General features: G+C 40.0%; 1 protein-coding gene across 1 annotated transcript in view; it reads right to left on the minus strand.

Moving 5' to 3' along the window:
- Window positions 1-45: 45 nt before the first annotated feature.
- Window positions 46-14340, minus strand: part of STAM (signal transducing adaptor molecule) — a gene marked incomplete in the record, with an annotated part of 23703 nt that continues 9408 nt past the window's right edge. Inside the window, 10 exon segments of the mRNA XM_072412772.1 lie at window positions 46-222; window positions 382-535; window positions 1939-1993; window positions 2145-2232; window positions 3391-3479; window positions 3738-3832; window positions 5334-5520; window positions 7241-7331; window positions 10669-10815; window positions 12041-12136. Coding sequence (XP_072268873.1) covers window positions 46-222; window positions 382-535; window positions 1939-1993; window positions 2145-2232; window positions 3391-3479; window positions 3738-3832; window positions 5334-5520; window positions 7241-7331; window positions 10669-10815; window positions 12041-12136 — 1179 coding nt within the window.

Consider the following 14340-nt stretch of genomic DNA (forward strand, 5'->3'; position numbering starts at 1 on the left):
AAAAAAACAGCTAACAAGGCAATAAAGTACAGAAAACTATTCACATTACTTATAGGAAGCTTGCGGAGACTGGCTGGCCAGCTCAGGGGCTGCAGGATGTGGAGCCGCTGTTTGGCCTAAAGAAGGATGTTGTTCTGTAGGAATTGAGTAGGTCTGAACGTGGCCCATCTGTGTATTTCCAGTGACAAGATAGGTGGCATTCGGATGTTGTCCTTGATATGCCTGAAGTGGAGACAATAAAATTAGAAGCAGGAAATCAACAGAAACCAAAAATAAATGCCTGCAAAGATGCTGAGCAGTACCTTCCTGAACGATAAGCGCTATCAATGCAAGTATGACGTCCTCTCCTATAGGACACTGCAGGACACAAGAATGACATACCTGCTGTGGAGTGGCCCCTGTTGGCGGCATGTAGTACTGCTGGTTCTGCATCTTCGCATACATGGAATACATGGGGTCTTCATTCATTAATTTTGTGTACAAAGAAAGAGCTTCCATGACTTTTACGTTCAGTTCAGATAGCTCAGAGTGCTTCCTGGAAAACAAAATGCAATTGCCAAATAGGGGTTTATTTCACATAAAACCAAAACAATATAATACAACTTACTAGTCCTTACATATGTCAGCGGCATTTGTTTGCCTTTTTAGATAAAATTATTTTCGGAAAATACTCGTTGATCCTGACAGAATTGCATTAATATTATAATTTGTCACTTCCAGTGAGCTTATTACCAAGTACAAACATCCTAATCTTTCTAAAAACTAGAATCATATCAGTGCCCTAATGTAAGAGTTGAACAAATGAAGATGTTTGAACTCCAGCATGCTTGTGTGTGGGTCTTGGAGGGCTAATAGATATGTATTGGTGGGGATGTTGTGGTAACACAGGTGGCAGAAAGATACTTATGAAAAGCCCGCAGAGACTGTTCTAGTGAAAAAGAGCGATGGCTGCTGTAGGAGTGAAGTATAAAGTGCATTTTTCACTTAAACCATCCACCTCTAGACAAAACAAGAACTTAACCCTTATGGTAGGAAGGGGAACCCATTGCAAAGGTAAGTAATAGTTTTTCCTGGGGTCCAGCTTTATTAAATTAGTGCACTTTAACACAAGTTAAAATTATGAAGTAGTTTTCTACCTGTGGCAGCCCCATAGGGAATTAAAGGGGGAAATCTTCTTTCACTTCCCCTCTACAGCCTCCTGCTTTTGTAGTTTAGGCCCATCCTTGCCTATTTCCTCCCTTACCCCCTTCCACACATTTTTTGTGATCCTCCCCACTTTCCCCATACCTCCATCATGTATTATATATGAACATATATTTGCTTCTGTTTGAAATATTGTTTTATTGTTTCTCTCATGTAAACCCAACATATTTGAAAAGAGAATGAATAGGGGTGGAATTGAGTGGTTCAGTACTGCTCACTACCACACTCTGGCAAATCTGCAGGCGTTGGTTCATAAACAACCAGCTATGTGCTGCAGCTGGCTGGATTGCTCAATTCCGCCCTGCAGGTCTGATACTGCCCTTACTGATATTCAGTGGTTCCACTGTTTATTAACCAGTGTCACAATATTTAGAGTTACACCTACACATTACAGTCTCATAGACTTCTATGGAATAGTCACATTGCCTTGGGACAAAGTCTCATAATGCAGGGGGATGACTGAGAAAGTAAAGAATGAATGGCTGGATGTAAATAAACAGTAAAATTGCAGCTTGCAGAATCATAGCAAGTTTGCATCTGAAGTGGGGACAAAGAAAGATGTCTTAAATTGCATTTATTTAAACAATTTTATTAATGTAAAGCCGTAATGGATCAGTGGAGTAAGATCTGTGACATACCCACTGATCTGGTTGTTGATATACGAATCCCTGCCTAACCATGCATTTTGTGCTGAATATTACAGTGTAGACCTGTAGCCATAGCATAGACACCAACCTGTCAATATCTTCCAGTTTTTCATCAATCACTGGTCCCATCTGGTGACAAACAGCTGGTGGACAAACAGGAAAAGGTAAAAAATCAAATGTTACTTACAAACACATACTGGCTGAGGAGTCTAATGAGGTGCATCTATGGCAGGGAATGGGGAAATCATGGCAGGAGAGGTTATTTTTTGTTTTTTTTTTCTAACCCAAACTCACCTTCAAGATGCAGAAGATCTGCTGGATCTGGCAAAGCATCAGTTGGATTTGCGCTCTGTAGCATCTGCAGCAATTGATTCATTTTATCCTATGGGAACACCAGGGAAACAAAATCATTCAGAGCTGTAGTGCACCGACAGAAATACCAAAAACAGACAAATGTGCTTAAAGGAGAACACCACCCAAACACTTCATATAGACTGAATGAATGAGAATATGTTTAAAATGCTTTTTGACATTCATTCATTTTTTGACATGTGCAAAAGGATCTCAATGGCAATGAAAAACACAACAGTGACACATAGGTAGGTGGGACTGTCAGTAGACAACTACCCAAAACACATGGCAGTGTCAGACAGCAAAGCACTGGTAGATAGGAAAATTTGAACACATTATGAGGATAAAACACTTTTTTTTGCAGAATATTTTAAATCTGTTTTTCTTCAAAGAGATGATAGGACTATTTAGGAAAAGGCAATGAGAAAAATATAAAGGCTGCCAGGGAGGACTTCCTTTGAATAATGCTAGCTGTCTGGCTGTCTGTGACTTTAGCACTTTTTTAAGCCTTTGACGTAAACCAAGGGAACAACCAGGAAATAGGCACTTGTTTTGTGTTAGTGATTTAAAGACCTGAAGGAACTTAATCAGCAGGATAAGACTAGACTTCTCGGAGCAAAAGGTTACCTAAAAGCCACTCTTGTGAGCACTGTTCTGCTATATGGAGAGGGGAGAGAACGAGTGGTTGGCACCCCGCTGCTCTCTCTCCCCTTCACTTCTATTACGATTGGTCGTAGTTTGTGGATCCGCCAAAACAGATCCAAGAATGACGTTGGACTAGCGCTGTACACGTCAGATTCTCGTCTGATACCAGCCCTGAAGTGATTATTGGACGAGAATCCTCTGACTTGTGTACGTAGCCTAAGAGTATCTAGAAAGCACCTGAAAATACATTGTTGCCGGTATTCAATGCTGATCCAATGGCTTTCATACTTTTTATCATACATATATAAACTGTTTATTAATTGTAGACAGAAAGAAAAAGACACACACACACACGTAGATCAAGAAAATTAAAGAGAGTTTTTAACCCCGATACTCGTTTTGCAGCTGGTAGGGTATTGAAGCGATCAGATCAAGACAGACAAGAATGTAACACCTTTAAATGATCTCCGCAGTGATCGCCTCCATATTTCATTTAATAATCCTGCCAAACAGAGGAAACCCAATGCAACATAAAGGGTCATACCTCATCTATATAGACGGGCTCAGGCTCCGGTTCTATAGTCTCCACTTGAACTTCATCGCTGAACTGAACTGTTTTCTTCTCGGTCTTCACTATTATAATAATTCAATAATTGTCATTACAAAAAAAGGCAAATTTTGAGTTTCTAAATAAAAATAGTAATAAACTAAATCTACTATTTTTAAGCTAATGAAGTATATCAGAAGCAAAACAAAATAAATCAATTACAAGGACTGCATGAATTACCAGAAATAAATGAACAAATAATGGAGACACTAGAGACACAACCCAGTGTGGACTTGAATAGAAATTTACTTCCAGAGGTTAAGAATAAAGGTGAAATCACTTACTCATCTCTGGCTCTGCGGTGAGGTCTGCTGTGACGAAGTTGGAAGGAAACAATCCCATCCCTTCGCTAGTCTCCCCCTTCCACCAATTGGGGTCACTGAAATTAAATTGAGTAATGTGAAAGAAATGTAATTTGGCAGCCGATATCCCCTGTCAGCAGAATGGCGGGACAATGAGGCTGAATGAAGTTTACATGCTTCTAATCACATTGTAAAAATTTAGTACGGAGCTACAACTCACAACAAAGCTTCGCAGGCTGAAGTTTTTTTGTGTTTTTATAGTGATAAGTGCTTCAAATACACATGAAAGTTTCAGTTTTAGGTGTTGTTAATTATCCTAGCTCTGCTCAATGCATGTAGCACAACAGCTTGCCTGGTTGTAAAGAAATTGGACAATTGTTCAGTTAGGGTCAGCATAATACAAAGATTTGCTTATTCTATGGGGATTGCATGGAGATTTTGCTGTCAAGTTGGGGGGGGTGATTGGCCAGCTTTAGAAACATCACTTGCCTGTATACGAATGATGATTACAATTGTTGACCAAAGTTGTGATATAGCAGCTAGCACTGTATTTGATAATGGAAACATGCCAAAGTTCAAAACTAAGTTACACATTTATTTGGGCATTCACTGTCATGAGATCCCAAGATTAATGTGAGTAAAATGGATTTTGATCTGATTGGTTTGCTTTTTTTGTAGCAGTAAGCATATTTAACACTCAGAACAGACTAGGAAGCCATCCTTAATTAAATGGCTGCTCCTTTCCTATATTGTGCTCATTACTGGGTCAGGGTCTCCTCTCCACATATCAATTACTAAGCAGCAGATCTCAGCATGGAATTACATTTTACACAGTGCATGGCAAGCTTCATAACTTGGCCGCTCTGCAGCAGTCACCAAAATATGAAAGCTCCTTTTTATTTTGGGAAGTGGTATAGGAATGAAATGGGCATGGCTGGAGACACAGATACTGAGGATCAGGTACAGGTTCAGGATATGGTCTTAGTACTGGTTTTAAGTTCGGGGTCTGAAAAAGTCAGCATATAAAAATTTAATCTGCAACAAGCACAGGCAGACAGAGGAGAATGTCAAAACCACATTCCATAGTGCTGCACAGCAGGCATTGAGTGGTAAGCCCTTCCTGGAGCAAACTGTCCTTCAAGTCTATGAATAAGAGGAAGGCTGTCACACAGCAGGAAGTCACATAGCACACTGTCTGATGGATATCAGAAGGTCACAAACACTAGTGTGTAAACATTTCTACAAATCCAGCCTCAGTAGAATAGACAAGCAATGTCTCACTTAGCATAAAAGTAAATATGTAGGCTGCTGAATGATTTACAATTGGAGGCTTTTTTTATTCTCTAAGACGCCCCTGCAAACACTTATGGTCAAAGTCTGCTGGAGAGGGGGTTGAGATTGGTCAGGCTTTGATCACTCTTGTTTAATGCCCTAATTAGCTAGCAACCCTAATCCAAATTCTACAGGGTTTTTCACAGTGCACTAGAGCTTTCATAATGCAAAGAAATGCAACAAAATGAACTGGCTGGTCATAAATGAAATACCAGCCTGGCTACATTTTTCCCACATAGCATTTACCTGTCATCCAACACAGTTACAATTTCCCCAGCCTTAAATGTCAGTTCGTTGTCCTCTGCAGCTTCAAAATCGTAGATGGCTCGCACTTTTCTTCCTTCTGGTTTGTGATTGGTTAGATAACTTGTACTTGGGTAAAGGCTGGACACTGTGCCCGTTTGCTTCTGTTCCTTAAGTGACAGCTCAATGGCTGAAAAAAAAAAAAAAAATATGACGTTAGTGTGCAGATGTCACCTGAGCACTCTGTAGGTTACACCAAGTTTTGTCATGTCACATGACAGCACTAAAGTGTTGCAACCATACCAAAACAATCATCTTCTGTTCTAGTACAAGATTACAGGTCAGTTTATAATAACCTAAATCAACCTTAAATTATATTCAGATGTTTTCATGCATAAATATTGAAATGTATTATTATTTTTATTATTATTAATAAACAGGATTTATTTAGCACCAACATATTAGGCAGCGCTGTACATTAAATAGGGGTTGCAAATGACTGGGAAATACAGACAGTGACACAGGAGGAGGAGAAATAAAAGGTTTCCATGTTTTTATGGATTTTGAATGGTATAATTAGGATACATTTGCTATGAGTGCAACTTAAATAATACTATTTATTAGTCTTTTGCTGGCACCCATATGTGTATTCCCTATTTAATTAACATCACTGCCTAACATGTTGGCGCTATATAAAAGCTGTGTAATAAAAAAAAATGATAATAATACGCAATTTATGTACACCTGTTACAATTAAAATTTCTATACAATGAAAAAAGTCCTAATAGAAAAATATTGGCAAACATTAAAAACAAGTGACTACAACACAGACCATGCAAACAACATATGCATGAAACATCCTCTATGCGTTTCGTGGATCCGGTCCACTTCTTCAGGAGGAATTATTATCCATAACCATTAGGAGTCCCCCTTCACATACCTAGGCAGGAAGGCAAGAAGAGAGGGACACAGGAGGAAGCAAGACATCACCATCAACCATAAAAGCTTTCATTATGATGCTGAAGAGATTAAGCAATTTGCTTTCTTTCTTTATTTAGCCTATGCTTGTGTCCAATCAATATCCAAAGATTCACACCAGTGAGTATCAGTCTGTATGTTGCTATTTTATACTTCATGCCAATTCCACCCTGTCCAAAGAAGCCTAAATGTTGACAAGCCTCATGAATCCGCGTTTAGATGGAACCAATTCAGCAAAATTCTTTGGATATTGAAAAGCATCATATTGAAAAGCTTTTATGGTTGATGGTGATGTCTGCTTCCTCCTGTGTCCCTCTCTTCTTGCCTTCCTGCCTATGTATGTGAAGGAAGACTCCTAATGAATATTCCTCCTGAAGAAGTGGACCAGAATCACGAAACACCTAAAGGATGTTTCATGCACATGTGCTTTGCATGGTCTGTGTTGTAATCACTTGTTTTTAATGTTTGTGTTAAAGATTTTTTCACAAAAATTATTGGCATTGTATAGAATTATAATTGTAACCTATTTGGAAATAGATTTATATGGATTTATATACTGTCGTGAAAGTCCCCCATGATAATAATATGCTGTTGATCAATTCGGACAAAAAAGGTCTCCAAGCAATGGCTGTTTAGAAAATGATTTACAGGGCAAAATGTAGATTGTGGAGTTTTAGGCTTGGGTCATATGGCTAGTACACTGAGAGAATATCCCCATTTCAATTTTTTTGCTGTGCAAAAAGTTCTACTGACCGATTCAACATCTCTGCAAATGCTGATTATGCAAATGTTTTAGTGAAATCATCTATTTTATGCACTACACTCATATTTTTATAAATTTAGCCAATACCATATGAACAAGTGACAAAGGGATAACCAGACACCAGGAGAATATAAACAATACTGGTGCTGCACCATGCCACTGATCATACCTTTGGCGAGGTCCTCTTCCTCTTTCTTAGTCGCTACCGTTCCTGGGTCCTTTGTCACTAAAGCAGGGCTGGCCTTAGCCTGTTCTGCTGCCTGAAAAAGGGAGGAACAGAAAAAGATGATCAAATGAACAAAGTTTTCATTGTTATTATTGTTAATATTAAACAGAATTTATATAGCGCCAATATATTATGCAGCAATGTACATTAAATAAGGGTTGCAAATGACAAACAAATACAGACAGCAACACAGGAGGGGGAGACCCTGCCCCGAAGAGCTTACAATCTAGGAGGTGGGGGAATTAACACACAATAGAAGGGGAGAAATATAGGAGTGGGAAGTAGTGACAGTTCAAAATACAGAAGATGTATAGGCAAGTTTGAAAAAATGTGTTTGAGTGCTCTTTAAAATGAGCAGAAAGTAGGAGCAAGCCGAATAAGATGAGGGAGACCATTCCAGAGAGTCGGGGACGCTCTAGAGAAATCTTGGAGCTGTGCGTGTGATGAGGTTAGGAGAGAGGAAGTCATTAGTAGGTCATCGGAGGAGCGGAGAGAGCAGCTGAGGCAGTATTTTGTTTTTCAGAAATGTAGGTGAGACCATAAATATGGAGGGCAAAGCACAGGAGCTTGAATTTAATTCTAAGGTGAAACAGAGTGAAGAGAACTGCGAAGAGATGCAGCGGAAGAGGAGCGGTGTGAAGGATGGATGAGTCTGGCTGCAGCATTCATAAACGATTGTAGAGGAGAGAGTCGAGTTAGTGGAATACCAGAGAGAAGGATGTTACAGTAGTCCTGACAAGGGATGATAAGAGTGTGTACAAGTGTGTACAAGGATTTTGGAGACTGTGTGAAGGTGAAAGTGACAGGACCTGGAAATGTTCTGAATATGGGGGGTCAATAGGAGGGCAGAATCAAAGGTGACACCAAGACAATGTGCCCGAAGGGAGGGCCGAATAACAGTGTAGTTTACAGTTAGGAATAAGTCAGGGGGTGATATGGAATTTGAAGGGGGGGGGATGATGATGAGTTCTGTTTTATCCAGGTTGAGTTTCAGGAATTGATCAGATATCCATGATGATATGGCTGACAGGCAGCATGAGACCTTATCCAGGTACTGTAAGCCAAAGCAGGATATGAGCCTACTGAGAGAGGAGGTGTAAAGAGAAGAGAAAAGAGAACCAGTCTAAGGACTGACCCTTGGGGAACGCCAACAGGGAGGAGAGTGGGAGAGGAGGAATTAACATTGAAAGAAACTTGAAAGGATCGGTCAGATAGGAAGCAAACCAAGAGAGAGCAGTGTCACCGATACTAATGGAGCGCACGATTTGTATTAGAAGGGGGTGTCAAAAGCAGAGGAAAGATCAAGGTGAAGGAGGAGGGAAAAGGTAATTGGTGAGTCTTTTATAAACAAGGCGCTCAAGAAGTTTGGAAACATACGGGAGAAGGGAGATAGGTCAATATCTAGAAGGTAGAGGGGTCTAGTGAGGGTTTTTTCAGGATAGGGAGGATAATAGCATGTTTGAAAGCAGAGGGGTATATACCAGTAGAAAGGGAGAGGTTGAACAGTTTGGTTAGGGCAGGGGCAAGGGTGGAGGAATGGGCATGGAGTAGATAAGAGGGAATTGGGTCAAGCAGACAGGTAGTAGATGGAGATGAAGAGAGAAGACTTCATCCACAGGGTAACAGGGTTGAGGGAGGCCAGTGATGATTTACAGGTGAAAGGGGTGGGTATAGTTGAAGTGGCCCGGTGAGCAGAGACATTATGTCTGATTGTGTCAATTTTCTCTCTAAAGTAGATAGCGATGTCTTGGGCAGTGAAAGTTGTTGTGGGGGGAGCAGGTGTGGGGTTTAGGAGGAAGCCAATTGTTGAGAAGAGGCTGCGTTGGAAGTTTGAATGGAAATGACAGTGGAGAAGTAATTTTGCTTGGTGACAGTTAGCTCAGTGTTAAAGTTTTGTAGCTTGGCTTTGGTAGTTCATGAAGTCAGCGCGGAGGCCAGATTTCCTCCAATTGGGCTCAGCTGCACAAATACTCTTTTGTAGCTGTTTGGTGTGATTGTTGTGCCAGGGACAAGGGGTAGGAGGACGGGGAACTCAGTGGCAGCTTTATCTGGAGATGTAATTTTAGATAGGGTGGGGGTTAGGGACGTAGGACAATTTGAGAATAGGTTGTGGTCAAGGTTACGTATATCTCTCTGCCATTGGCCAGGTCTAGGATGTGGAAAAGGGGGGCAAGAGTTTGGTAGATCGCAGGGTTGGGTGAGATGTCACCAGAAAGTAGCAGTAGAGAAAAAAGTTGCAAGACTAAAGACAGAGAAATAGGGGGAGTGAAGGAGCAGAAAGACAATTGGTTATCAGACTGGGGAGGAAAGGGAATAGGGCCAGCAAAGAGTGCAGGGCGAGATATACATTTTAATCGATAATTGGGAACCATATTAGTCCAATAAACAATATGGCAAACAGTCCATGAGAGCAGGTCCTGTAATGTGGGTTGTAGTGAGGCAACTGGTTAACCCAACCTTAATGTGTGTGCACATCAACAGTTTATCTTATCATTTGAAACAAAGATCCCCCATTGTAAACTGGAATAGAAAGCGAGCAGGCACCTGTGGTTTGCATGCACTAGGGACTACCCTGTTTCCCCGATGATAAGACACTGTCTTATTTTTTTTGGAAGGCCAAAATATGCTCTAGGGCTTATTTTCAGGGGGATGCCATATTTACCCATGAAGAAGACTACAGTACACAGTTATTGTTCATGTGCCATTCATGTCCACTTCTGATCAATCTGTGCCAATCATTGTCCCCTTCTGATTAATCTGATCCATTCATTGTCCCCTTCTACTGTAATCAATAATATACCGTACCATTAAATGTCCCATTGTAATTCATCATATACTGTACCATTTAATGTCCCATTCTAAAGCTTATATACAGTAAGTGGTATTGCTCACAGCAAAAGAAACCTGTCTGTGTCTCACTTTTGGATGTTCTGGCCGTGAACAAACTCCTGCAGTCTCCGTTAGGGAGGGATGAGGGAAGCTGCCTGTGTTTGCTTGGGCGGAGTCACGTGCGCGCACTGCAGTCCTGTCACTTCCTCTTCATGACGTGGCGCGGCACGCAGCCATGGAGGCAGACGGAGGAACCACACGGAGTCACCCACCGTACCACCCGATTCGGGTAAGCGCAGGTATTGGTGGGTGGCTTATTTGCGGGGGGGGGCCTTATTTTACATTTTTCTCTAAAAAGGGGGGGCTGTCTTATTTGATGGCCCTGCCTTATCATCGGGGAAACACGGTAAGAGAAAAAAGAAAATATCCAAGACCTTCCTATTCATTAGTGCTGAACAGAGCGGTAATAAGCCTGTTATTGTTACCATTCTAAGCCTAATTTTACATTCACAAATGTTGACATCTTGACTACACTTCAATACCTGGGATCCAATAGCTGGGAAGGTGACTCCTTGCTCCTTGAGGTTCTTGATCATAGCAGAAATTAGACTTAGCTGTGGGTCGTTTTTGAATTCATCAGCCCATTCAACCATTAGCGCTTTTAACTTCTCACAAACTTTAGGGTGCCCCTGTGGAAGACAACAAACAGCAGAGATTACTAACTACATTGGAATGGATGAGGTTACTGCAAAATACCATAAAAGGCCTTAAACAGGTAAGAGAGCATTAAAGCGAAATTAAAGTTCCATTTTTCAAAATCCCCGATCAGGCAGGTAGTTATTGCAGAAATGGACCGGCAATGTCCCTTCTGCAATAATCCCTCCAACTACCTGCCTGATGGCTCTGGGAAACTGTCACAAAGCTGAGCTGGGCTTGCGGATGGCAACCCCGGCTTCACCTGTGTGCCTACTTTAGCAGTAAACAAAGAAGGAAGCGAAGGGTATGGAAATTAGCTTAAAAGTACAAGTGGGGCCAGGCTAAAAACATTCAAATATATATTACATAATGTTCTGAACACGGAGTACATACACTTTTAAACAAGGTCTCCTTATGTCTTCTTTGGGCACTGAAAAGCCACTAAAAATGTAACTCCTGCACAGGAGTACCATCATCCTGCCACTTGGATCTACATAAGCACTGTACATTTATTGCACCCAGCAACCCAACTTGTAAAAAATTAATCACAAAAAATATGTTCAGCGCTGCATAATATGTTGGCACAATATAAATACGGTTTATTATTATTAATACCAATAATAATATTAATAAAAGGCCTGAGAAAAACCTGACTACCCTAGTGAAGAGGGAAAGCCTGGAACTATGTAAATGCTATGTGGCTAAACAAAGCACTTGTCTCATATTCTAGGATATCTAGTAGTGGCTTCTTCCTCACAAGTGACCAGAACAAGTTAAGTGTAAACAATGAACGTCAGAAACCACATAATGAGAAAACTCTTTTATTTTTTATAAAGCACATAGATATCAGTCAGTTAAAACCCAATACAACCTTCCTTCTAAGTGCTACAGCTGATAAAACACTGCAAGTATCTGCAAAGCTGCAGGGAATATGAAAGACAGAAAACAGCCTAAAGCAGTGAAAAAAAAATGTACAATAAATACACAATGTTCACTTCTCTTTACACATATAATGAACACTTCTTCCTGTATGAAGAGGTATAAATGCAAATTATACATGGAAATCATTTTAAAACATTAGCACATGGTAAAACGACTGTGCATGTATTCAATAGATAATTTTTTATCACACACACACACACACACAACTTTCCTATGGAAACTTCTAATAAATCAATGAATAGAACTCAGAAAGGTCTCCAAGACTGACATGCTTACCTTGTTTAATACACTGCTAACTTCGCTGGCAAAGTCTCTGGAACACACTTCCAAGTGAAAGATTTTCCCACAGTTGGACACACAGGCGCCTAGTAGCTGGAACACAAAATGGGATTTAATATACATGAACAAAAAAAATGCACAGATTCATTATCCAGGCAAAAATAAGCTTTATTTTTTAATGAAAGATGTATTGATAGTTACTCTTGATGTATTGTTTTTTTTTGGAATTGTTATTAAGAGCTATTATAATGTAGGTCTCATTTGTATCCTAAAGAAGCGAATATATAGCTACCGCGAAACGCGTCAATGTCCATTAAGACATACAATGAACTTTGTATGTCACTGTTTTTTGCTATGAGCAATTTGGTTTTTCTGAATCAAATATATTTATGGTTTTAACTATTTATGTATTGTTGATTATGTAATAAAAAATATATATATATTTATATTTTTTTGTAAACTAAATGGTAAATTCATCCAGAGGATGTGCCTCAAAAGTCCCAATTAATCTTGGTGCTTTTTTTTTTTTTAAATATTTGTATTTATGGATGTGGCACTTTTTGTACTATGTACTAAATAGCTGGAAAACTTGTTACATGCACAGGTTCATTTACACCACAATCTGCTCTAAGGTGCATAAAATGCATTGTTTTGGACATTATGGTAATCCTTTTCAACTCACTGTACATGTATGCAGTGGTGCGTTACCAATCATTGTTAACTGTACCCTACCACAATGTGCTGCAGAGCACTATAACCCCAGTGCAAATTTGAGTGTATTGTTATATGCGGTATTAAAATAAAATACAGGATATTAAAAATGAATGGGTTGCCAAACACAAAGTGCACTTCCCCCACCACCTCGACTGTAAGCTAGTGTCCTCTCCTCCTCCTGTATCTGTCTGCCATTTGCAACCCCTATGTAATGTACAGCGCTGCGTAATATGTTGGCGATATATAAATCCTGATTATTATTAATAATAATATTATTATTATTATTAATAATACACAAAACATATATGTTGACACAAGAAGCACTGTACTTTGCATAAGCCCTAAAAAAAGCTGCAAGTGTGATGTTTAAATGGGATTTAACACAAATTACCCAAACAATTCTTAAGTATGCAGGATAAATGACATCCACATCAAGAGCAGGGCAGAATTTGTTGCTTGTGACCCCTAAGCCAACTGACTTAAGCAGCCGCCTTCCTGCCCCACAATACTGGTACATTACCAAGGTTCTTCAGTGTTCTGGGGCCACCCATAACAGCAAGCAAGAATGAACTTTCCCAGCAGAAAGACAAATTAATATAAATCTGATAATGGTCCCAATAAAAAAATGTCTCTGTCTTTGAAGATAAAAACATATTCAGGCTACTGAAAAGTTACAAAGAAAGAAGGCTGGCTAATTAAGTAATCAATACAATAGTTCTGTATTTTAATGATGTGATCAATACAATGACTCTGTATTTTAAAATGCTTGAGCACTCTCAGTCTGCCAGAGCTGTGGCTGATGAAGACAGATGAACTTAATTTAAATTAGGTTGCTGGGTGTCTAGACTGTGATGTAAAAAAACCCAGTTTTAATATATATTATTCTTAAAATTTTTTAAAATACACCATTAACACACATATTTTCTTCAGTCATCACTTAATAGTAACATATGGAAGGACAATGAAACCTTTGCAGGAAATTGTGATAATGTAAGACCACTATTAGAGGCAGAGAAGATGGGGTACAGTCAGTACAATTATCTCCATTGATATTTTGCCTCTGAGATAAAATAGGAGGATTTTTGTCTAGTAAAAATAACTAGCAAACCAACAAACTACATGTGGCTGGCATTACAGTTACCTTTATTTTATGAATGCTCTGTTTTTCGGAAAAATCACCAAATTGTGAACGTTTATAACTTTAACACACCTATTTACAAAAATATACTTTCTCTGGCCGGTGCCACCCTGACCAGGGTCAGGAGAAGGACCCCGCTGGGGGGGGCGCACTGGCCAGAGCCACAAGGAACACCTTCCCCCGATCTGAGCCTGCGATGGGAGAGTGAGTGGCTTTGGTGAAGTGACACAGCCCGTTCACTCACCAATTGCAAGCTCAGAGCCTGCGATGGGAGAGTGGGCGGGGTTATACCATCATGATGTCACATTCACAATGGCATGACCCCACCCACACTCCCATCAGCCCAGCCACTCTATCAAATTTTATTCCAGATTGTGGCCCCTGACTAAAAAAAGTTTGCCCACCCCTGCCTTGGACTGTATTAATGGCATATGACTATGGTAGG

Source organism: Pyxicephalus adspersus, chromosome 5 (assembly GCF_032062135.1).
Source record: "Pyxicephalus adspersus chromosome 5, UCB_Pads_2.0, whole genome shotgun sequence".
Classification (NCBI taxonomy): Eukaryota; Metazoa; Chordata; class Amphibia; order Anura; family Pyxicephalidae; genus Pyxicephalus; species Pyxicephalus adspersus.